At 40.1% G+C, this 26,850-nt stretch overlaps 1 protein-coding gene across 2 annotated transcripts in view; it reads left to right on the forward strand.

Moving 5' to 3' along the window:
• zmym4.1 (zinc finger MYM-type containing 4, tandem duplicate 1) overlaps positions 1-26,850 on the forward strand; it is a 61,544-nt gene that overhangs the window by 26,436 nt on the left and 8,258 nt on the right. The window contains exons 9-21 of one of the 2 annotated variants that reach the window (XM_062047370.1): positions 278-393; positions 677-850; positions 11,695-11,845; positions 11,927-12,099; positions 12,179-12,326; positions 12,427-12,519; positions 12,829-12,860; positions 12,979-13,132; positions 16,949-17,064; positions 17,147-17,348; positions 19,310-19,489; positions 19,566-19,660; positions 22,778-22,949. In XM_062047370.1, the coding sequence (XP_061903354.1) occupies positions 278-393; positions 677-850; positions 11,695-11,845; positions 11,927-12,099; positions 12,179-12,326; positions 12,427-12,519; positions 12,829-12,860; positions 12,979-13,132; positions 16,949-17,064; positions 17,147-17,348; positions 19,310-19,489; positions 19,566-19,660; positions 22,778-22,949 (1,806 nt within the window). The remainder of the gene's footprint in view (positions 1-277; positions 394-676; positions 851-11,694; positions 11,846-11,926; positions 12,100-12,178; positions 12,327-12,426; positions 12,520-12,828; positions 12,861-12,978; positions 13,133-16,948; positions 17,065-17,146; positions 17,349-19,309; positions 19,490-19,565; positions 19,661-22,777; positions 22,950-26,850) is intronic. The other variant, XM_062047371.1, reaches the window with a different exon arrangement.

The raw sequence follows: 26,850 nt of genomic DNA on the forward strand, positions 1-26,850 counted from the left end.
TTATTATATTATATTTTGCGGCTCCAAACAGATTCTCCAAACAGATATGTTTTTGTATTTTTGGTCCAATATGGCTCTTTCAACATTTTATGTTGCTGACCCCTGCACTAGACGGAGCTCGCGGACCACTAACGGTACACGTACCACAGTTTGAGAGTCTCTGGTATAGAGGAAATAGTGCTTTTTTCTTCATTTTTCCGTGAATAATCCTATTGCAGAATTCAGACTCATGCATTAGGCATTATGAATGTATTACATCTCCCGCTTGCATCTCCAGGTGCGCACTTAAACTGCGACAACTGTGGCAAACACACGGTGCCGGCGTACCACCTGGCCATGTCCGATACCACCATCAGGAACTTCTGCACGCTGACGTGTGTCATGGAGTTTCAGGTAGTCCCAGCAGAAACACAATGGCAGAAGCAAGAATATACAGTGGAACCCGTTTAGGTCGGCAGCTCATCAAGTCCTGGTATCTTTGTCATACTACAAAGAGCTCGCTTAAGTCTACTATTCTTATGCGTCTGACCACAGTCAAAAGTGGAAACAATTGTGATTTTCAGTCGTGGTTATGTCAACATGAGTCAGCCGTCGACCTAAAGCGGTTCCACTGTATTTTGTGTCTTCGAGTCGGTTGCAGTTGTGGTGAAGGTTGTTTTTCGCTTGTGCGCCGTAGGAAAAGTTCAAGATGAAACAGAAACAAGCGAGCATTTTCCCAAAGCTGTCTGTGGCCTCCGGCCAAGACCAGAGCGCTACACCTCACCCGCTGCCGCTAACCACATCCGCAGCGCTGAACTGTGCACAATGCGCCCTCAAAATCACTTCCAAGCCTCAAGTCATCCAGATCGAGGTAACACACACACACACACACACACACACACACCCACACATACACACAAAGACTGAATGCTTGAATTGACATATACACTACCGTTCAAAAGTTTGGGGTCACATTGAAATGTCCTTATTTTTTAAGGAAAAGCACTGTACTTTTCAATGAAGATAACTTTAAACTAGTCTTAACTTTAAAGAAATACACTATACATCACTAATGTGGTAAATGACTATTGTAGCTGCAAATGTCTGTTTTTTGGTGCAATATCTACATAGGTGTATAGAGGCCCATTTCCAGCAACTATCACTCCAGTGTTCTAATGGTACAATGTGTTTCCTCATTGGCTCAGAAGGCTAATTGATGATTAGAAAACCCTTGTGCAATCATGTTCACACATCTGAAAACAGTTTAGCTCGTTACAGAAGCTACAAAACTGACCTTCCTTTGAGCAGATTGATTTTCTGGAGCATCACATTTGTGAGGTCAATTAAACGCTCAAAATGGCCAGAAAAAGAGAACGTTCAGCTGAAACTTCACAGTCTATTCTTATTCTTAGAAATGAAGGCTATTCCACAAAATTGTTTGGGTGACCCCAAACTTTTGAACGGTAGTGTATGACATAGAATAGAATAGAATAGAAAGTACTTTATTGATCCCTGCGGGAAATTCAGCACCACAGTTCGCTCACAATAAACAATAAACACTTAAATATTTTTTACATAATAAATAAATGGGTTATACTTGTATAGCGCTTTTGTACCTTCAAGGTACTCAAAGCGCTTTGACAGTATTTCCACATTCACCCATTCACACACTGATGGCGGGAGCTGCCATGCAAGGCGCTAACCATCACCCATCAGGAGCAAGGGTGAAGTGTCTTGCCCAAGGACACAACGGACGTGACTAGGATGGTAGAAGGTGGGGATTGAACCCCAGTCACCAGCAACCCTCCGATTGCTGGCACGGCCACTCTACCAACTTCGCCACGCTGCCCCCACATGTGAATAATATAAATACAGTCTATTATACAGCATTATTCACATGTGAATAATATAAATACAGTCTATTATACAGCATCATTCACATGTGAATAATATAAATACAGTCTATTATACATCATTATTCACATGTGAATAATATAAATACAGTATTATACAGCATTATTCACATGTGAATAATATAAATAGTCTATTATACAGCATTATTCACATGTGAATAATACAAATACAGTATTATACAGCATTATTGACATGTGAATATTATAAATACAGTCTATTATACAGCATTATTCACATGTGAATACTATAAATACAGTATTATACAAACCCCGTTTCCATGTGAGTTGGGAAATTGTGTTAGATGTAAATATAAACGGAATACAATTATTTGCAAATAATTTTCAACCCATAGTCAGTTGAATATGCTACAAAGACAACATATTTGATGTTCAAACTGCAAATAATCATTAACTTTAGAATTTGATGCCAGCAACACGTGACAAAGAAGTTGGGAAAGGTGGCAATAAATACCGATAAAGTTGAGGAATGCTCATCTAACACTTATTTGGAACATCCCACAAGTGAACAGGCAAATTGGGAACAGGTGGGTGCCATGATTGGGTATAAAAACAGCCTCCCAAAAAATGCTCAGTCTTTCACAAGAAAGGATTGGGCGAGGTACACCCCTTTGTCCACAACTGCGTGAGAAAATAGTCAAACAGTTTAAGAACAACGTTTCTCAAAGTGCACTTGCAAGAAATTTAGGGATTTCAACATCTACGGTCCATAATATCATCAAAAGGTTCAGAGAATTTGGAGAAATCACTCCACGTAAGCGGCATGGCCGGAAACCAACATTGAATGACCTTGACCTTCGATCCCTCAGACGGCACTGTATCAAAAAGTCTCTAAAGGATATCACCACATGGGCTCAGGAACACTTCAGAAAACCACTGTCACTAAATACAGTTTGTCGCTACATCTGTAAGTGCAAGTTAAAGCTCTACTATGCAAAGCGAAAGCCATTTATCAACAACACCCAGAAACGCCGCCGGCTTCTCTGGGCCCGAGATCATCGAAGATGGACTGATGCAAAGTACAAAAGTGTTCTGTGGTCTGACGAGTCCACATTTGAAATTGTTTTTGGAAATATTCGACATTGTGTCATCCGGACCAAAGGGGAAGCGAACCATCCAGACTGTTATCGACGCAAAGTTCAAAAGCCAGCATCTGTGATGGTATGGGGGTGCATTAAAGGCCTACTGAAACCCACTACTACCGACCACGCAGTCTGATAGTTTATATATCAATGATGAAATCTTAACATTATAACACATGCCAATACGGCCGGGTTAACTTATAAAGTGACATTTTAAATTTGCCGCTAAACTTCCGGTTCGAAACGCCTCTGAGGATGACGTATGCGCGTCACGTAGACCGGGGAACACGGGTATGCCTTCCACATTGAAGCCAATACGAAAAAGCTCTGTTTTCATTTCATAATTCCACAGTATTCTGGACATCTGTGTTCGTGAATCTGTTTCAATCATGTTCATTGCATTATGGAGAAGGAAGCTGGGCAAGCAAAGAAGAAAGTTGTCGGTGCGAAATGGACGTATTTTTCGAACGTAGTCAGCCACAACAGTACACAGCCGGCGCTTCTTTGTTTACATTCCCGAAAGATGCAGTCAAGATGGAAGAACTCGGATAACAGAGACTCTAACCAGGAGGACTTTTGACTACGATACACAGACGCCTGTAGAGAACTGGGACAACACAGACTCTTACCAGGATTACTTTGATTTGGATGACAAAGAAGCAGACGTGCTACTGTGAGTATGCAGCTTTGGCTGCAACTTTTTTTTGCGTATGTACGTAACTTTTTTTAAATATATAAGCTTTATGAACCTTGGGTTAGGTGAACGGTCTTTTGGGCTGAGTGATTGTGTGTGTTGATCAGGTGTTTGAATTGTATTGGCGTGTTCTATGGAGCTAGGAGCTAGCAGAGGAGCTAGGAGCTAGCATAACAAACACGCAGGTGTTTTTATGCAGGATTAATTTGTGGCATGTTAAATATAAGCCTGGTTGTGTTGTGGCTAATAGAGTATATATATGTCTTGTGTTTATTTACTGTTGTAGTCATTCCCAGCTGAATATCAGGTCACCCCCGGCTCTCACAGCATCTTCCCTATCTGAATAGCTTCAACTCCCCACTAGTCCTTCACTTGCACTTTACTCATCCACAAATCTTTCATCCTCGCTCAAATTAATGGGGAAATTGTCGCTTTCTCGGTCCGAATCTCTCTCACTTCATGCGGCCATCATTGTAAACAATAGGGAACTTTGCGTATATGTTCAACTGACTACGTCACGCTACTTCCGGTAGGGGCAAGCCTTTTTTTAATCAGATACCAAAAGTTGCAATCTTTATCGTCGTTGTTCTATACTAAATCCTTTCAGCAAAAATATGGCAATATCGCGAAATGATCAAGTATGACACATAGAATAGATCTGCTATCCCCGTTTAAATAAAAAAAAATCATTTCAGTAGGCCTTTAATGCCCAAGGCTTGGGTAACTTACACATCTGTGAAGGCACCATTAATGCTGAAAGGTACATACAGGTTTTGGAGCAACATATGTTGCCATCCAAGCAACGTCTTTTTCATGGACGCCTCTGCTTATATCAGCAAGACAATGCCAAGCCACATTCAGCACGTGTTACAACAGCGTGGCTTCGTAAAAAAAGAGTGCGGGTACTAGACTGGCCCGCCTGCAGTCCAGACCTGTCTCCCATCGAAAATGTGTGGCGCATTATGAAGCGTAAAATACGACAGCGGAGACCCCGGACTGTTGAACGACTGAAGCTCTACATAAAACAAGAAAGGGAAAGAATTCCACTTTCAAAGCTTCAACAATTAGTTTCCTCAGTTCCCAATCGTTTATTGAGTGTTGTTAAAAGAAAAGGTGATGTAACACAGTGGTGAACATGCCCTTTCCCAACTACTTTGGCACGTGTTGCAGCCATGAAATTCTAAGTTAATTATTTGCAAAAAAAAAATTAAGTTTGAGTTTGAACATCAAATATCTTGTCTTTGTAGTGCATTCAATTGAAAATGGGTTGAAAAGGATTTGCAAATCATTGTATTCCGTTTATATTTACATATAACAATTTCCCAACTGAAATGGAAATGGGGTTTGTACATTTAAGTACAGTCAAAAAGGAACATATGCATTATACAGTCTGATGGCGGTCGGTATGAAGGACTTCCTGTGTCGTTCCGTGTTTGATCTTGCAAGATCAAAATATTTGTACTGTTTTGTAAACAAACGTGCATACAGCAAATTGTCCAGTTCTATGTTGATAGTATTATTAGTACAAAAGGTACACTCATTAAAGATTAATCAAGATTTAAACATGGACAAAATGCGATCGTCACAATTAAATATTTTATTAATTAATCGTGCAGTGTGCTGTGATCGTGCAGCAGTGTGTTGTTACAGTTTAGCATAGTGGAGAAAACTTAACAAAAGCCCACAGGAATGCCCAATTACTTGCAAAAGATGGGTAAGTGCAAGTTCAACAATTAGTGGCTCAGATTGAGCAATCTAATGCATGTTTGAAGTCGGTCGATGGAATTGTATGATGTGTTTAGGACCCGCATGTGGAACCATCGAGGAGGGAAGTTTTTGTAAACATTGCGGTGAAAGTGAATGATAATGTAAAAGTCAAAAATCAGGGAAAAGTCTGTGTCAAAAGCTGCGGAAACGTCACAAACATTTTCACAACTATACAAGGATCAACTTAACCCCCCAAAGGAGTGTTATGTGGGTTAAGTGGCGCCAATTGTCGAAGAATAAGCACACACTAATTTCTCTGTGCTTTGAGTGTTTTTACAGCAGTAAAACTATAAAAAAAACATCCATCCATCCATTTTCTACCGCTAGTCCCGTTCGGGGTCGCGGGGGGTGCTGGAGACTATCTCAGCTGCATTCGGGCGGAAGGCGGGGTACACCCTGGACAAGTCGCCACCTCATCACAGGGCCAACACAGATAGACATAATTCTCTTATATTATTTGTATTATTTATTCCAATAATTTGAGTTCAGCTTCTCATGCCTAATGGTTTCTCCAAGTTTATACAGCAACTGACTGATTGAAAGCTATAATTGATTGATTGATTGAGACTTTTATTAGTAGGTTGCACAGTGAAGTACATATTCCGTACAATTGACCACTAAATGGTAACACCCGAATAAGTTTTTCAACTTGTTTAAGTCGGGGTCCACTTAAATTAATTCATGATACAGATATATACTATCATATATACTATCATCATAATACAGTCATCACACAAGATAATCACATTGAATTATTTACATTATTTACAATCAGGGGTGTGGAGGGGGCGGGGGTATGGACATCAAGTAGTGGACATAGAGAGAGAGAGAGAGAGAGAGAGAGAGAGAGAGAGAGATCAGAAGGCATAAGAAAAAGAAAAAGTATCTGCATTTGATTGTTTACATTTTATTAGCAATCCGGGGAGGGTGTTAGTTTAGGGTTGTAGCTGTCTGGAGGTGAACTTTTATTGCGGTTTTGAAGGAGGATAGAGATGCCCTTTCTTTTATACCTGTTGGGAGCGCATTCCACATTGATGTGGCATAGAAAGAGAATGAGTTAAGACCTTTGTTAGTTCGGAATCTGGGTTTAACATGGTTAGTGGAGCTCCCCCTGGTGTTGTGGTTATGGCGGTCATTTACGTGAAGGAAGTAGTTTGACATGTACTTCGGTATCAGGGAGGTGTAGCGGATTTTATAGACTAGGCTCAGTGCGAGTTGTTTAACTCTGTCCTCCACCTTGAGCCAGCCCACTTTAGAGAAGTGGGTAGGAGTGAGGTGGGATCTGGGGTGGAGGTCTAGAAGTAACCTGACTAGCTTGTTCTGAGATGTTTGGAGTTTAGATTTGAGGGTTTTGGAGGTGCTAGGGTACCAGGAGGTGCATGCGTAATCGAAAAAGGGTTGAACGAGAGTTCCCGCCAGAATCCTCAAGGTGCTTTTGTTGACCAGAGAGGAAATTCTGTAGAGAAATCTCGTTCGTTGGTTAACCTTTTTGATTACCTTGGTTGCCATTTTATCACAGGAAAGGTTAGCCTCTAGAATGGAACCTAGGTAGGTGACCTCATCTTTCCTGGTGATGACACTGTCACCTACTTTTATGGTGAATTCATTGACTCTCTTAAGTTTGATGTGGGACCCAAACAGGATGGATTCTGTTTTACCCAAGTGGATGGATAGCTTGTTGTCAGCGAGCCAGGTGCAAGTTCTACAGAGCTCAGCACTGAGGATTTTCTCCACCTGTGACTTGTCCTTGCCGGATACCAGCAAGGCAGAGTCATCCGCAAACAAAAACAATTCACAGTCGCATGCCGATGTCATGTCGTTTATGTATATTAGGAACAGTAAAGGTCCCAATATGCTGCCTTGGGGGACTCCACAGCTCACAGAGAGGGGGTGGACACGGTGCCGTTCACCTCTACCACCTGCTCCCTCCCCTCCAAGTAAGATTGCATCCAGCTCCAAGAGGTTTTGTTAAATCCGATTGCTCTGAGTTTATCCAACAGTATAGCGTGGTTAACGGTGTCAAAGGCCTTCTGAAGGTCCAGCATGACCATGCCGCAGTATTTGCCCGCGTCCACCTCATGTTTGATGTGGTCGGTCAGATAGAGAAGGCATGTGTCAGTGGAGTGGTTAGTTCTGAAGCCGGATTGGAATTTGTACATGAGTTTATTAGTGGCAAGGTAACTATCCACCTGTTCATAAACTATTTTGTCCATTACTTTCGAAATGGAGCTGAGAATAGAAACAGGTCGGTAGTTGCCAGGTTCCAATTTGCTTCCTTTTTTAAAGAGGGGAGTTACTCTTGCTATCTTAAAATCTTTTGGTACTTGGCCTTGTGTAATTGATAGGTTTATTATGTGCGTGATGATCGGGGCAATGATGGAGGCAGAGTCCCTGAGGAATCTGGAGGGAATATTATCAAGGCCGGTGGCCTTGTTAGGGTGGAGCGCGCTCAATTTTTTAAACACCTCATCAGCTGTGACCATTTCTAATTTGAAATCATCGTTGGATACTCCTAGCTTTCTGTAGAAGGCTTTAATGTGTTCTACACCAAAACGACCAGAGTGGTGGGATAGCTTGTTGACAAGAGTTGCGGCTATGCTAGTGAAAAAGATGTTAAGTCTGCTAGCTACCTCCATTTTGTCTGTAATGAGGGAGTCACCCTCCTTGATGCTGATGTTGGTGAGTCTTGTTTTAAGTTTCTGGCTGCAACCAGGAAGCTAGTTGTTGAGAATTTTCCAGAGCTCACGTGGCTTATTCGTGTTTTCCTCTATTTTGTCGTTAATGTAATTTTTTTTTAAGGATTTAGTCAGGTTGGTTGACTTATTTTTTAATTTATTGCATTGCTTTTTGAGAGTTGAAAGGAGTAATTTGAGGTTGATATTATTGGGTTGTTTATCTACTTCTGTTTTACATTTTTGGTGTTCAGAGTATTTCCTGTCTCTGTCTTTTATGGCAGCTAATAGGTCCGGATTCATCCATGGTTCCGAGCGGGCTTTGATCCTGACTGTTTTCACGGGAGCCATGTCATTTAGTATCTTTAGGAACGCCGTTTTGAAGCGATCCCAAGCGACATCGACCAGGTTGCTCGCGAGCACAGGGTACCAGTCCCACTCATCTAATTTTAAATTGAAATTGTCATTGGAGTATTTTTTGAGGGATCTGGATTGGGCTGTTATGGGGCCATTGGCTTTAGGTTTAGCTATTTTACGGGTGCAGAAGGTTAGATAGTGGTCGCTAAGACCACAGATCATGACCCCACTATTTTTTATTTTAGGCCGGTCTGAAGTGAGAATGAGATCTATGGTTGATTGGGTGGAATCACACACCCTTGTGGGTAGCGCTATTAGCTGGGAAAGACCGTGCAGATTACAAAACTTGCTGAAGGATCTGAAGACAGGCGCATCTTTGCGTTGAATATCTGTGTTCAGATCCCCAGTTATAATTTTCTCCATGTCGTCTGTTTAGTGTTTACACTCGGTTTATGGTTGGGTGAGCAAAGCAAGGGCGATTTGCGAATGTCATCTTGGCATGCTGAAATAAAAACTAGTCCTTGTTTATTAGCAATATGTTTGATTAAAAAAAGTCACAAAAACAAATAAAAATGTATTCATACGTATCAGATACAAGATGAGCAAATGTGAATCTTATCCACATTATTCACATTCAAGTTCTGCTTGAGCTTTGCAAGCCATATTTACCTTCTTTCTTTTTAGACATTCGCTCTGTTCACAATTTTGTGCAGATCCAGTAGTAGTACTGTGGATGACTTTATCTGTTTTCTCAATTCTGACAGCCGCACAAACACTGCAAAAGTTAGCCATTTAGCTTTAGCAGAGATGCTAACGGTCCCTTGCACAGACAATATAATGTTTTGCTTTCTTCTACTTTTGCTGACGTTCTGGTTGTTGTTGTTCTTACATGAAAACACTTGTTATGATGCACACCGCACCTTTTGCAAGAAAACACTCCTATGGCAAATCCGAAAAATGGCTATTGTGATGTTTGCAAATATTTTTTTCAATTAGATTACAATAGAGTCTTCTGGTGTATTTAGTGAGTTTAACCATTTTGTTTTCCGATATGAAAGAGGAGTGAATTATTTCATATACTTATAATTCATTCTGGCTCTCTGATTTTCCTTTGTATCTTTGTACTTTTTTGTCCATATGGATATTAAATGGTCTTAAATTATATTCATTATGGTCTTAGAAAAGTCTCAGTTCAATTCAATGGTTTTTATTTTTTTACAACCTTTATTTAACCAGATAAGAAACCCATTGAGATCAAGATCTCTTTCACAAGGGTGACCTGGCCAAGAGGTCAACAGCACATGTCACAGAGCAATTTCAGAAAAGTAATACGTGTAGACATACATTTTAAAATGCATAAAAGAGAACTGTAAAACAATAAAGATTTACACCTTTTAAAAACGTTTGGTCATCAGTTCATATAAACAGTACACTTCAATTGCCTAGCAGATACATAAATAAAAGTATCTGTTGGCATTTCCTGACCAAAAAGGTATATAGGCTGAAGCTAAAAGCTTATTATGCCTACCCTTTCAACATTCACTTTGTACATGTCAAATAGAGAAGAAAAAAAAAGAACAAAAACAAGAAATCGATCTTAAGATAAAGAAACACAAGAAAGAACTCTAGAGTGTGTGTGTGTATCTATATATGCTGTATATATATATATATATATATATTTATATATATATATTTATTAGGGGTGTAACGGTACGTCTATTTGTATTGAACCGTTTCGGTACGGTGGTTCCGGTTCGGAGGTGTACCGAACGAGTTTCCACACGGACATATTAAGTAGCGTAACGCACGTTGTGTAAACAATGCACACCGAGGCACAACACACGGCATGCTAGCAGCTAACGGGCTACGATAGACTGACCATACGTCCTCTTTTCCCCGGACATGTCCTCTTTTCCGGAGCTGTCAGGGCGGAGTTTCTTAAATGCCTCAAATGTCCGGCATTTTGAGTTAGGGTTGCGTGTTTGTTTTAAAGGCCCACGGCACATTCTAAAAATACTATTTGTTGGAGCCAGTTGGAGCCTATCTATATTATTTATTTATTAATTGTTTGACAATGAAATCAAATAATGTCAAGAATGATGTTAATGAATTATTGGATGTTTTAGATTTCATTGTGATTGACTGATTGTTTTCAGCTGCTCACGCTCCTACTGGTGAGCCACTTCCTCCTCCTATAATTAAGAAGACAGGACAGCTGGGTGCCCTTTGTTTGTCTATCATGTTGAAGGAGTGAGGAGTGAAACAGTTTGTTTACTGCTAAACAAGCCACGCTAAAACAACTTATTTTGAAGCCACGCTAAACAAGTTACTTTGAAGCCACGCTAAATAAGTTATTTTGATTATGTTGAAAGTCAACCACGGAGAATATTTTTTGTTTGTGAAAATAAATTATGATAATTTTGAATCTAGAAATATCTCCGCGAGTGCTTATTAAGAAATTTAGTGAGTCAAACACCTCCTCCTCAAGACTACTCTGCATTACTTTATTTTAATTTTTTCGAACTTTTTGGAACGCAAGAGTAGCCGTTACACTATTAAAATAAACAAAAACATAACAAAAGTGAAATATTAAAGGTTAAATGTAGTTTAGAAAAAGTTGCAATGTTGACTAATAAAACAAAGCTGTTTTTTTTTTCTTTCAAACTGTCATTGCTCAAAACATAATATTGAATCAAAATCAATGTTATTATGAATTATTGACCTATCCAAGGTTCCGATTACTTCACATCAAATATTCCACTAAGAAAAATATTTTTGGTGGAAGATTTTGCAAATTTGGTAAATAAATAACCCAAAAATGTATATTTTGTTGTTTTCGTACTGTACCGAAAATGAACCGAACCGTGACCTCTAAACCGAGGTACGTACCGAACCGAAATTTTTGTGTACCGTTACACCCCTAATATACCATATATATATATATATATATATATATATATATATATATATATATATATATATATATATATATATATATATATATATATATATATATATATACGCACACACACACACACACACACACACACACACACACACACACACACACACACACACACACACACACACACACACACATCTACATATACCACATACGATTGTTCAAATGCACAATTGGACTTGTTGAAACCTGCAGAGACCTTTTATGTGACGCAGAATGTCAATAAAATGTCATCATTAACTGCATGCAGAACAAGATGTTGTTTGCCTGCGACATGAGCTGCGCCGAGCAGTTCAAGATCGCCAATAATATCACCAGCCGGTGTGAATACTGCAAGAGGGACAAGATCTGCCAAGAGGTCAAAAGAATCAACTCCAAGGACGTTTACTTCTGCGGCGGCGGTAAGACAGTGTGCCCCAAAACCACGCCCAGAAACTTGATTGCTTCGGGTTGGAACAGTCGGTTGTCTCCTCTCTTCACAGGCTGCAAGCTGCTCTACGAAAACGAGCTGGAAAAAAGCTGGGGCAAGCACTGCAAGTCATGCTGCTACTGCCGCTGCGTCTCCAAGAAGCTGGTGACGGCGCTATATGGTGGCTCCACGGAGCAGTTCTGCTCGGAGGACTGCAGGACCAAATACACCATGCTCTTCTGCCACGTAAGCCTCGCACTCGCCCTGAACTGTTTCCGGTGCTTGAAGGCCGTTCACGCATTCCTCCCCCCCTGCTGTCCGCTAGGTTGCAAAGTGCACCTCGTGTGGCCGCAAAGGCAAACTGAAGCAAAGCATCTTCATGCTGGGAGACGTCATGAACTTCTGCGACCTGCCGTGTTTGTTCCAGTTCTGCAACCTCCACGTCAAAACGCAGGGCACCGTCTTCTCGCCAGGTGGGCGTCGCCTTCTGGCCTTGCCGCTTCTCATTGGATAAAACACCCTAACCGCTGACGTGTGACGGCTCGCGTCCACTCCTGGCTGCTGTCGTTGCAGACTCTCAGGAGGCCGCGCCCGTCATCGCAAATGTTGTTTCGCTGGCGTCTGAGCTGGCGAGTCCCAGCACTCCCAAGAGGCCTTCGCAGCCAAGTAGAGAACACATACACACAAACGACAAGACAAGCGCTCCACCAAAGCTGCATAGCTGTAGATAATTAGTATTTGTGTAGCTGAGCGGCGAGTGCGATGCTTGAACTATCCCTGGCAGTAATGAGCATTGCAAAGGAGAAGACGTCAAATTAATTCTTGTAGTTGTAGCTGTTTCCCTCCTTGGACCACATTGAAGTGGAGATCAACCACGTAGTTTAATAGCTACACTGATTGTAAACCTGCAAGCCACAAGCCAAAAAAAAAGTGTATATAATCACTTTTAAGCTACAATGCTTTGTCTCTTTGCAGGTGCCGACTCACTGACCATAGATTCTGAACCGGTGAGCAGCCCTGTAGCGTTTTGTATCCACAAACAAACAGAATTGCATGCAAGTGGGCGGGGAATGACTCGATAAGGATGCTTCTGATTCTTGCGTTTTGCTGATGCAATCTCTCCAGATCAGCATCGAAGTCGACCTGGAGAAGCCGGAGAAGCCGCAGTATACTTCCACCTCCAGGACGCAGAAGAATAAAGCGCTGCTGTGCAAGCCGTTGGTTCACAACAAGGGCGTCTCCTGTAAGGTGCAGACCGCCAACGTTGAAGCACAGACGGGTACGAGCGAGGCCCAACGTGGCGATTTGTTGGTTCATTTGTGGTAACTAGGGATGGAAGGACATATTCATTTTCATATCATGGTTATTGTGACCAAAATGATTACACTTCTCAGTGTTATCACTGCATTGTTGAATGTGCTCAAAAAGTATTTATTGACACAGAATTTTTTTTACCAAGTTATTTTTTTTATAACTAAAATAGTCACTTTTAGTAAAGCCACTATTTTGCGTGTTTTGTGTTTCTTTATGCCTCACTGATAATGTTTTAGTCTTAGTTTTAATGGCTGAGCTTTAATTGTAAATTTGTTTTATATTGTAGCACTTTAAGATTTATTTAAATGAAAAGTGCGTAAAACAAATCAAATACTTTATTTGAGGGCTCGAATTTAACCGCGGCAAACGCCGCGACCGCCCTTGTGACTTGCTGTAAGCCCTAAAAAATTGACCAACATCGACGGCAAGAACGTGCTGTGACCACCCATGACTTTTTACTTGTTAATGGACGAGGGATGTAACAATAAACGGTATAATGATCATTTGCGATAAAATTCCTGGCGGTTAGTAATACCGTCTAATTTTTTAATTACCGAAAAAACGTCATTTATTAATGCATTTTAGACAACACGAAGTCAGGCGCATGCGCACTAGCGTCGTTTGGCTTGATAATCATGGCGGACTTTGCTCCAGAGATTTCCCTTCACAGTAAACGGAGCCAAGCGCTTGGTTTAACGTCATTTTTCCATTGCTTCCCGGCGTGCGTTTAAGAGCACACTGCTGTGTTTAGATGGAGACAGGTGTGGACAATATTGGAGACAGACGCACTTCGCCCCACACTAAAAGATACAGCGAAGGAGAAAATTATTTGATGTTGCTTTCATTTTCTCAATACAGCGTCCATAAGCTGCTGTGACTGAGAGTTAATGAGGTGAGGAAACATGCAGCAGGCGATGTGTCGTGAGCGTTGTCACAATTTGTTCATAAAGTCTTTAGTTTGTTTACTATGATGTTCACTCCTCCTTTATTTAACTGCAAACTGTATCAGTGTTCAAATAACATCAATACTAGCTAAAATGATTTGTCATCTCATCGAATTGAACGCTGGCTGTGAAGATTGTGTATTCGATGTGAGAGGTGTCACTCCTCTTTACTTTTGTTGGCCAAACTTGCACTGAACTACAAGGAGGCGTTGTTGAAGGACAAAGCTTGTTTATCAGACTTCATCTTCATTAGCCAAACTGCTTTGAGTTTTATATTCATATCAAAAAGTAAACGCCATGTTTTTTTTACATTTCTTGTGTTTTTTTTCATGTCACAAAGGTATTACTTCAAAAACCATTAATGTGACACATCATTTTGTTAATGTTTTATTGTGTATAGTTACTTCCTATACATATACATATTTCTGCTCAAACTCTTAATGGATCTGTCGTGATACAGCTTCTACATGTACATATAAATGTGCATAACTTAAAAACATAAATAAATCATTAAAAAAAATACTTCCCTCCTTTAAAAATTTAAAAATAGAGATAAAGGCATCATGTAATGACAAAAATCTGACAAGTTGTTCGAGGCCTGTTATTATTATTTATTATTTCTGGCAGGTGTTGCGGCGTCCTACTCTGTTAAGCAGTCCTTGAACGCTTTGTAAAAACACCTCTGTGTCGTATTCAGTATAGAACGATCACTCAGCAGTAAGAGAGCACAGCTTGTAGGTTCAATGTAAATAATTGAATATCTCAGTTGCTCAGACAGTAGACTTAGACTTATTGTCATTCAAATTTGAACTTTACAGTATTGTGTTTATGTACATTTAGATTTGGTTATGTCCTTTCCCTAATGGGAAAAGATGTTAACGTCTATTGTTTTCATGTTAGCATTTACGCTAGCAAGCTGGCACCCGTCAGTCTGTGAGTTTATCACAGTGCAGTTGTCAATCACGGTTTTTCCATTAATGTAATTTAAAACAGTAATACGAACCGTCGGGAGTTTTACCGTGTGTTTTGGTCATTTAATTTTCTTATCATGAATAGGAATTGAAAAACAAGAGTATTTTCTTTTTTAGTTCATTTTAAAATACAAAAAATACAATTGAAAAACAATGCGTTCTTCTTTTAAAACACAAAAATCACGTCTAAAAAGCAAACATTTAAATCCCTACTAACAGAAACAAAAAAACAGATGTTTTTGCATATTCTGACACTGGGAATTTTTATTTTCAAAGTAAAAGCGGTGAAAATTATTAATCTACGGTATCTGTGTGCTTGTGACTCTGGGTAAAATGTCTTCACAGCCCTACACTTACATCGCCGTTGGGCGGCGTGGCTCGGTTGGTAGAGCGGCCGTGTCAACAACTTGAGGGTTCTGGGTTCGATCTCTGCTTCTGCCATCTTTGTGTCCTTGGGCAAGACACTTCACCCACCTGCTCCCAGTGCCACCCACAGTGGTTTAAATGTAACTTAGATAATGGGTTTCACTATGTAAAGCGCTTTGAGTGACTAGAGAAAAGCGCTATGTAAATATAATTCACTTCACAATTCACTTCATCTACAGAAATACTTATGTACATAACACAAAAGTGGAGGTGAAAACGGGTCTTGATCACGCACGAACATTATAGTACAGTATTTTTTTTTTACCGGCCATTCTGTGATCTTGTTTTTAAGTAGCTACTTCGGAATATGAAAAAACATCTGTTTTAGTATTTTTTTTTCTCGTTTTTATTAAGTAGTATATTTGTTAAATAAAATATAGAATGAAAATAAACCATTTATAGGTGTAGTTGTCACTCTTTGACACCAAAAAAGATTTTAAAATGAAAATCAAATAAACCAGTTGTTTTTTATTTTTCAATTTCCATTAATGAAAAGAAAATATAATGACCTAAACAGACACTGACCATGTATTAGGGATGTAAGGAAAAACTGTTTTAATGATAACGGTAAACGGTAAAACTCCCGACGGTTCGTTTTACAGTTTTCAATGAAATTTTCAAAAAAGCGTGACTTATTCTGCACTTAGAATTAAGTCACGGACTGACTGGCACCAGCTCGCTAATTTAGTTGCTGGCAAAAGAACTTAACTCTAATCTGAATTTATAAAAATACATTGCTGTCTAAGCAACTATTTAATTGTGCAAATTGAACCTTGAACCTGTGCTCTCTTAGAACAGAGTGATGGCTCTGTGCTCGGAGGAATACGAGACGGAGGTGTTTTCACGGTGCGTTTAAGGACCGGTGAACAGAGTAGGATGCTACAACGCCCGCCAGAAATAATGATAGATTTTATTTGCTACACACTTTTCATTTCATTACATTTTTAAAGTGCTACAGTACAATGCAATATTTTTAAACAATAAAAGCTAAGCCATTAAAACAGATAAAATACTAAGACTAAAACAGTATCAGTGAAGCATAAAAATGACAAAAGAGGTGAAATAGGGTATTTTCCAAAAGTGTCTATTTATTTTAGGTATTAAAAAAACTTGGTCAAAATATTTCAGTGTGTATATAAGTACTTTTTGAGCATATTCAACAATACCATGATAATAGTGATATCCTTGATAGTTTTGGTCACGATAACTGATATGAAATTTGCATATCTTTACATCCCTACCATCTACACAGGTCATTTTTGTTTGGAACAGTAGTTGACAGCTACAGTCCTTTAGTCCTCCTTGGAAGTGTGAGAAAAAGAATCCTAAAGCTAAAGCCATCTTGTATTTCTAGTTTTCTTAGTTTTTTTCTAAATCGATTTCCAATCCAAAGATATAATAAAGAATGCCTCATATGATACATTTGCCCTCTCCTTGAAGATGAAACGTCCATGCCCAAAATCTTGGTCGTGCCCGTGCCCGTGCCAGTCTACATCCCTGTACCTATGAGCATGTACAGCCAGGTCACCCCCAAGGCTGTCGGCGTGCCGCTGCCTGTATGTAAACACCACTTTTGGGGACAGTTGACATAAGGCTTGAAATGTTAGCATGCGGCTAATGAACGTGTCCCTTCTGCAGCTGCCCGTGCCCATGTTCCTTCCTGTGAACATGACCAATGCCGACCGCATCGTGGAGACCATCAAAAAGATCAAGGAAAAGTTCCCGGAGGACCCGTTTGAGGCAGAGCTCATTCTCATGGCCGAAATGGTGGGCGAGCAGACCGGAAACGCCAGCGCAGACGAGACGGAGCTGGACAAAGAGGAAAGCGGTCGTGCTGGAGGTAGGAGACGTTCTGAGCATTGGTGCAGAAATTGTTATTGTATTGCTTGGATGTTACTGACGTCCCGCTCATTAAATACACGTGGTGATCAAGCTATCTCTGTTTTCAATGGGTACTAGGTGCCATTTCGCCCTACGCTTCTGTTTTCAGCTGTAAGAATCGTTGAAATCGCGAAAAGGATAACCGTTTCTTCAGAGTTCTTCAAGAGGTAATATTACTGTGAGCTGACCGATGTCCTGCTGCTCCCGCATAATCGCGTCTCGGCTCGTCAAAATTATCCTAGATTATAAATAATGCCTCTAAATTGGATAACAGGAGGATTTAGCCATGAATCTAGAAGTTGTTCATCGCGCTGACCATCCTTCCATCACCCCTATGGGGTTTGCGTCGAGGGCTTTGGGTGTATGGGTGGCGTATATTTTTGTGGATGCATGTTGTTTGTATGTAAGCCTACAGTCTCTGTTCCGCGGCCTTGATTCTTGTGCAGCCGATAAGTCCAAAGTCAACAACAACAGGTGTGTGTGTCCATGAGAGACAAGAAGGGAGTTTGTTGTGTCTTCGCCGCACTGTCCTTCGGGAGAGTCTCGAAGCCAGGGAAACAATCCAAGTTAGAATGTTTTGTATGCGAGTGAAAATGAAAATTTGCTTTTCACTCTAAATTGTCTATGACTGGTCCTCAAAAATCCTGCGAGGCAGACAGTCCCGATGTTATCCAAATCACAAGAGTGTCCACAGTTCTTCTCGCATCCTACAATCATTCGTGGCAGCTTTGGGGTACTTTGAAGACTGCCAACAACTTCCAATTTGTGGACAAAGCAGAGCAACGCTTACTCCAATCAGCAGATGTCCTGTTGTCATAATTCCGAATAGGTAGATATCTTCACGTCCTCGACAGAAAAGGGTCGCCAGGCACGCGGCACTCCTTCTTCTCCCAAGAGTCCGTTGCGTGTCCAGCAACAACCGCTCCGTCACGACAGCAGGTTCGCCCAAAACCAAGATCTTGTCAATTTCGTTGAGGCCAGTTAAATAGTTCCAATGTTTAGATTTGGAGAGAAGTGCAAAAAGAGGCAACAAGAAAGTTAAGACAAGACAAAGAAGCAAGCAGGAGAGATAAGGGAGAGGGAAGGGGAGCGTCAACCCTCGATGAGTGCCAGAGAGAAAGTCCAAGATCCAAACTAAACAAAAAGACTGATAAAGTATGATGTGTATATAACAATTTAACACACACATTTAAAAAGGTATTAATTGGTGGAGTAGTATTTGATTTTTGAACAAACAACTTGTAAGAATTAACGTACACATTTTAGATGCCAACATGTCCTTACATGTGTTTGGAAAAAAAAAAAATCTTATGCAATTCAAACATATAAAATGCCGTTAGTTGCATAATTAGATATTTACCTTGTTTCTACTTGTTTGCTGCCCTTAAATATGCATATCATTTCTGCTAATGTTATATCATCGATGTAGTGCTATTGTGAAATACCAGCTCCATGTTCGTCTTTTTCACTTTTAAATGGTCGTGGTTTTTTCAGAGCCTTCTTTCTGAGGGCTGCTGTTGGCACTCTGCAATGAAGTTAAAACGAGCACAAGACTCTGCGTGGAAAGCTACATGAGTCATGAGACATTGCTTGTACAATTTCACCGCCAAACACTCGTTGCAAGTCAGCATTCATTTCGCACCGATAGCTACTACTGGTTCCGTCTGGTTACTGTTGGCACTGGTCCTATTATGGAACTGGGTTTCGGTTCCCATTCCTAATGAAGGCCTATCGATAAGTCTGTGGTGAACGTTACAAGTGAATGTGCAAGCAATGGTTAGTTTCACTTACTGTTAAGGTCGATTTGAGGGATGTCGACTTAATTGTGTACCTTATCAGGAAAAGTGAAATTGCCTCATGGAGCAGATTTTGTCCTCCCTATTGTTGCTTGAATGATGTTTGCATGACATGTCTTGACAGACGCCATGAGCACCTTCAGTGACGACATGGACACGGACGACTTGGCCAGTCTGCTCAACAACTGGGATGAGTCCTCCTCAGCCGCGGGTCCTGCTGCTGGAACCGGGGTCCCGCCCAGGAAGCCTGTCGCTAAGGCTCCTCCCCCGCCTCCCATGGACATCGAAGCTGACTTCCCTGTTGGTAAGTGATCCGACTTCTCTTGGGAACCACATCCCTTAAGGCTCGTTTCTGATGTGTGCTGTGGTTCCTCTGCTAGAAACCCTGGAGAGGATGAGTGACCTGCGTGAGCAGTCCCTGTTGCCCGTCGGCTCGCGACGGCGACAAGCAGCTCGGAAATCCAGAGAAAAGAAGGTAATCTCTAGAACAGGGGTCTCCAAACTTTTTGACTCGGGGGGCCACATAAGGTTGAAACAGTCCTTCTCAAAAAGTGGGGTGGTCTCCCCTGGGGGGGCGCGGTGCAGTGCGATGCCATCGGGTGTGACCTCGGGGAACATGCTTTTTTTGCCGTACCGGAATATGATGAAGCGCAGGTAGCACTTGTTTTCACTGTAATCCACGGTGGGAGACGAGGAAAGACCGGTGTGTTGTTTCCTTTAATGTTAATAAGCTTACAATGTTATGCAGAGGTATAGTTATAAAAATTTTATAGACAATTTGTACTATTTATAGTCACGATGGACAGTGGGGGGGGTTATAATATTTTAGCTGGGGGGGCGTAACAGAAAATATTTGAGAAGCACAGGGTTAGGTGTGTGTGTATGTACAGTATATATACACACACACACATATATATTTATATATATATATATATATACACAGTATATATATATATACACACACACACATTTATATGCACACACACGCACACATACATACATACATATATATATATATATATATATATATATATATATATATCAGTGGCGTGCAGTGACGTTCATGTCAGGTGAGGCACTGACTTTATCACAGTCACATTTACAAACATATGAACCCTAAAGAGTATCTTATTCACCATGTGATTGGCAGCAGTTAACGGGTTATGTTTAAAAGCTCTATATATATAAAAATCTGCTGGGTCAAAAGTATACATACAGCAATGTTAATTTTTGCTTACATGTCCCTTGGCAAGTTTCACTGCAATAAGGCGCTTTTGGTAGCCATCCACAAGCTTCTGCTTGAATTTTTGACCACTCTTGACAAAATTGGTGCAGTTCAGCTAAATGTGTTGGTTTTCTGACATGGACTTGTTTCGTCAGAATTGTCCACACGTTTAAGTCAGGAATTTGGGAAGGCCATTCTAAAACCTTAATTCTAGCCTGATTTAGCCATTCCTTTACCACTTTTGACGTGTGTTTGGGGTCATTGTCCTGTTGGAACACCCAACTGCGCCCAAGACCCAACCTTCGGGCTGAGGATTTTAGCTTGTCCTGAAGAATTTGGAGGTAATCCTTCTTTTTCATTGTCCCATTTACTCTCTGTAAAGCACCAGTTCCATTGGCAACAATACAGGCCCACAGCATAATACTACCACCGCCATATTTGACGGTAAACATGGTGTTCCTGGGATTAAAGGCCTCTTCTTTTCTCCTCCAAACATATTGCTGGGTATTGTGGTCGAACAGCTCAATTTTTGTTTCATTTGACATCACATGGACAAAGATAAGACCTTCTGGAGGAAAGTTCTGTGGTCAGAAAACCAACAAATTTAGCTGAATTGCACCAATTTTGTCAAGAGGAGTGGTCAAAAATTCAACCAGAAGCTTCCCAGAAGCTTGTGGATGGCTACCAAAAGCGCCTTACTGCAGTGAAACTTGCCAAGGGACATGTAACCAAATATTAACATTGCTGTATGTATACTTTTGACCCAGCAGATTTGCTCACATTTTCAGTAGACCCATAATAAATTCATAAAAGAACCAAACTTCATGAATGCTTTTTGTGACCAACAAGTATGTGCTCCAATCACTCTATCACAAAAAAAAATAAGAGTTGTAGAACTTATTGGAAACTCAAGACAGCCATGACATTACGTTCTTTACAAGTGTATGTAAATGTATAGATATATCAAATATAATAAATCCAATATCTACATCACTACATCAGAAAAAGTGTAAAAGAAAGTGACAGTAACTTGTAGTTGAAATATATATATAAAAAATACAAAATTCTCACAACTGTGAGGGTGCGTGTGTACAATGGTCACAGTTAAACAGATGCTTTAATTCACACGGGACGGCAATAACAATGATTTAGGTCTGAATATAAATGTCATACCAAATTGAAGAAAGAAGTTTGCCAAACATGATAAACATGTAAAAATACAGTACAACCAGCTGCGTTGAAGCCCGATTTTGGGGGAGAATCAACCCATACGCTGTCATGTGGACTTGTGCGTGTCAACACACACACACACAAGACACCCCACACAGACACGCACATACAACAGCCCTTTTTTCACTACAGAATACAGCGCTGATTAAAAGGTAACTGTTTTTTTTTGTGAGGATCTAATCCTAATGCTGTAGCTTTATTTTCAACAACACCTACGTATACGGCTTAGCAATGCACGTAACAGCGCCACAGCGTATATATTCCCAGTCCTTCAACAATCGCTGTTTCTTAGGACTCACTTCTTAGGGCAGCAACAACGATCACTTTGCATAAAATGGTCAGAGACATGTCAGTTTATTAAAGCATTAATTACAACAAGCTTCAGCTAACAGACTGAACAACAGAATTGACACCCCCCATCACTACAATATGAAGAATAAATGATAAAACATTAAGAGTATGTGAACCTCTCTTACCTTGTTTACTTCCCTGGCCACCTCCTTAAAGTTTTGTAATCCATCAGAAATATTAAGCAGCATAAGTGTGGAGTGTTGTGCATTTTACCCATAATGCTTGGTAATGGATTTAAATGGGTGTTATTTAGAATTGTGTGTGGCGATTAGACATTTATAATAATGTCCACATAGTTCAGTGGAAAAGTTGTGTTTTTACCACATGTATATTATCTTTTACGGGTTTTTTTGTTTTTGTTTTGTTTATGTTTTTAAATAATCAGACCATGTGTGGGAAGGGCTGTCTGAATGTCACATATATGATGCTTCTATGCACATAGATGACGATGTTTTGCACAATTGCTCATGGGCAATGCAATGACTAACAATACTGATTCAAGCCATCAGATGGCAGCACATTGCAATCAGACAAAGTTTATTGTCGCCTTATTGTAAGATGGGGACCTGCCGCGGGCTGGATCCTAGACGCTGGCGGTAGTTAGAAAGTGCTGTCAGATGTACGCCTGACGTCAGTCTACCTGGTGGTGACTCCACAGTGAGGGTGGATGTAGAAGTATCTAGCAGTTGGCATGTTTGCGCTAACTTAAAAAAATAAAAAAAAAAGTTTAAAAGCTGCAGCAGGAATTTTGTAGATTGTTTTCATCCATCTGCCGCTGTCCGTTAGGGTCGTAAGCGGTTATCCAAGGCAGCAGAGACGCCAGAGAAAAAAGACCCCTCCCCCAACGCCACACTTGACGACGTCCGAAAACTTAAGAGTGCATACGGCGTGGACGCTTGGAAGCGGTGGGTCCGCTGGAGGGAGACTCAGCCGAATGTGGAGATGCCACGTGTTGGATGTAAGTCCAGTTAACTGTTTTGTCAAGATTTTTAGGACACAAAGAGGAATCCATATTGCTCGCATGCTCTGCAATAGGGGTTCTTAAAAGGGAACTGTACTTTTGGGGGAATTTACACACATCCCTATGTAAGAAAATAACTTTTTTTATGCATTCTAAATCGTAAATAAACGCTAGTAAAAGTCTGCTAGCAATAGAGCTAATGGGAGTCCCTCTAGTCTGCTATAACAGTGCGCTAAAAAACACCCAAACACCTCTATGAACATTTTATATACAAGCTGTAAGTATATATTTAATGTAGTAACATTCATAATAACATGTCATATTTTCTTATTTTGCCCATTATTAACCATACGGCAGCGTATTAATTTCAGACATTTTACAAAGTTTGCTTTTCTCGTCAGCAACAACAACAAATCTATTACTCACGGCATACTTTGTGAGAGACAACAAAGACGACTTTGGTACAAGTGATGATCCAAAAACGTATATTTTTGAGCCTGAATATAAAGAGGATGAGCAACATGTTGGAGAAGCTGCGTGGTAAACAGATGCAGCTTTAGTGCAACACTAAGCATCATGTAGCAGTATTGCTAAGTGCTAACAAAGATATACAAACCACAAACATAAAAAAACAATCACTTACTGTACAATATCTGCTTTCACTGGGGTGCCAACCGATAGGATGATATATCTTTCCGTTTAGATGAAGATACATTCATAATCCACACGAAGGGTTAAAAAAAAGTTATCACAAACAAGCGTCTTTTTGTGACTTTCTCACCGTCTCCGGGTATAAGTTAAGTGTGAAAATTGACCAACTTCTCGGTTCATGGCCACATCCTTCTACTATCCAAGTGAAAGCTATGATTTATAATCTAGAATTAACTTTCACCAACTCAGAGGCGATGCAGCAGCTCAGTTTGTCAATATAGCAGCATAAGCTAGTTAGCTCTCTGTGACCAATGCGCCGCTAAAAGTTGATCGTCTGCGTTATAGCTTATAACAAAATCACTAACACCTGGTTAATACAAATAATAACAGAAGAAATGAACAAATTAAAAAGATGGTTTGACAAAAACAGACTATCTTTGAATCTCAGTAAAACTAAAATAATGCTTTTTGGTACCAGTAGAAAAGAAAGTCAAACACAAATACAAATAGACGGAATAGAAATTGAAAGAGTAAATGAAACCAAATTCCTAGGTATAATGATTGATGATAAATTGAACTGGAAACCTCTTGTAAAAAATAGACAACAAAGTAGCAAGAAACACGTCAATAATGAATAAAGCAAAACATGTTCTAGACCAAAAATCACTCCATATTCTTTACTGCTCACTAGTGTTACATATCTGAGTTATTGTGTAGAAATATGGGGAAATAACTACAAAAGTACACTTCATTCATTAACGGTGTTACAAAAAAGATCAGTTAGAATAATACATAATGTTGGATATAAAGAACATACAAATCCTTTATTTATTGAATCACAAATACTGAAATTCCACGACATAGTGAATTTGCAAACAGCTAAAATTATACACAAAGCAAACTATAACCTGCTACCCAAGAATGTACAACAATTCTTCTCAAAAAAAGAGGAGAAATAAAATCTTACAGAAAAATGTAATTTAAAACATTTGTATGCACGTACAACACTTAAAGGCCTACTGAAATGAATTTTTTTTATTTAAACGGGGATAGCAGATCTATTCTATGTGTCATACTTGATCATTTCGCGATATTGCCATATTTTTGCTGAAAGGATTTAGTATAGAACAACGACGATAAAGATTGCAACTTTTGGTATCTGATAAAAAAAAAGGCTTGCACCTACCGGAAGTAGCGTGACGTAGTCCGTTGAACATATACGCAAAGTTCCCTATTGTTTACAATGATGGCCGCATGAAGTGAGAGAGATTCGGACCGAGAAAGCGACAATTTCCCCATTAATTTGAGCGAGGATGAAAGATTTGTGGATGAGTAAAGTGCAAGTGAAGGACTAGTGGGGAGTTGAAGCTATTCAGATAGGGAAGATGCTGTGAGAGCCGGGGGTGACCTGATATTCAGCTGGGAATGACTACAACAGTAAATAAACACAAGACATATATATACTCTATTAGCCACAACACAACCAGGCTTATATTTAATATGCCACAAATTAATCCTGCATAAAAACACCTGCGTGTTTGTTATGCTAGCTCCTAGCTCCTCTGCTAGCTCCTAGCTCCATAGAACACGCCAATACAATTCAAACACCCGATCAACACACACAATCACTCAGCCCAAAAGACCGTTCACCTAACCCAAGGTTCATAAAGCTTATATATTTAAAAAAAAGTTACGTACGTGACGCGCACATACGGTCAAGTTATCGAATGTTTAGCAGCCAAGGCTGCATACTCACGGTACCTGATATTCAGCTGGGAATGACTACAACAGTAAATAAACACAAGACATATATATACTCTATTAGCCACAACACAACCAGGCTTATATTTAATATGCCACAAATTAATCCTGCATAATAACACCTGCGTGTTTGTTATGCTAGCTCCTAGCTCCTCTGCTAGCTCCTAGCTCCATAGAACACGCCAATACAATTCAAACACCCGATCAACACACACAATCACTCAGCCCAAAAGACCGTTCACCTAACCCAAGGTTCATAAAGCTTATATATTTTTAAAAAGTTACGTACGTGACGCGCACGTACGGTACGGTACGTGTTATGCTAGCTCCTAGCTCCTCTGCTAGCTCCTAGCTCCATAGAACACGCCAATACAATTCAAACACATGATCAACACACACAATCACTCAGCCCAAAAGACCGTTCACCTAACCCAAGGTTCATAAAGCTTATATATTTAAAAAAAGTTACGTACATACGCAAAAAAAAGCCAAAGCTGCATACTCACAGTAGCACGTCTGCGTCTTTGTCATCCAAATCAAAGTAATCCTGGTAAGAGTCTGTGTTGTCCCAGTTCTCTACAGGCGTCTGTGTATCCAAATCAAAAGTCCTCCTGGTTAGAGTCTCTGTTATCCGAGTTCTTCCATCTTGACTGCATCTTTCGGGAATGTAAACAAAGAAGCGCCGGCTGTGTACTGTTGTGGCTGACTACGTTCGAAAAATACGTCCATTTCGCACCGACAACTTTCTTCTTTGCTTGCTCGGCTTCCTTCTCCATAATGCAATGAACATGATTGAAACAGATTCACGAACACAGATGTCCAGAATACTGTGGAATTATGAAATGAAAACAGAGCTTTTTCGTATCGGCTTCAATGTGGAAGGCATACCCGTGTTCGCCGGGCTACGTCACACGCATACGTCATCCTCAGAGGCGTTTCGAACCGGAAGTTTAGCGGCAAATTTAAAATGTCACTTTATAAGTTAACCCGGCCGTATTGGCATGTGTTATAATGTTAAGATTTCATCATTGATATATAAACTATCAGACTGCGTGGTCGGTAGTAGTGGGTTTCAGTAGGCCTTTAAGACCTTCAGTATATCAGTATGTGGAATTAAATTATGGAATGGATTAAGCAAAGCAATCAAACAATGTACTAATATGATCAACTTCAAGAAACTCTTCAAACTTAAAGTGTTTACAAAGTACAAAGAAGAAGACCCATGATAAACATTCTGAATTTATTTCATCCATCCATCCGTTCATTTTTTCAAAATAATCTTACTCATCTCACCATATGAAATGTAACTTACTTCACCGAGTATTATTTATTTATTTATTTTTATTGTGATTACTTATGGAGTATATTGTGAATATGTGAGAACAGGAAGTGAACAGAAGTTTTAGCAACTGTTATGTAAAAGAAAAGGGGTAGGATTAAATAAGCTCTGCTTCTTCCTACTCCTTTTCGAACATGTTGAAAAGAG

Source organism: Entelurus aequoreus, linkage group LG05 (assembly GCF_033978785.1).
Source record: "Entelurus aequoreus isolate RoL-2023_Sb linkage group LG05, RoL_Eaeq_v1.1, whole genome shotgun sequence".
In the NCBI taxonomy this organism is placed as follows: domain Eukaryota; kingdom Metazoa; phylum Chordata; class Actinopteri; order Syngnathiformes; family Syngnathidae; genus Entelurus; species Entelurus aequoreus.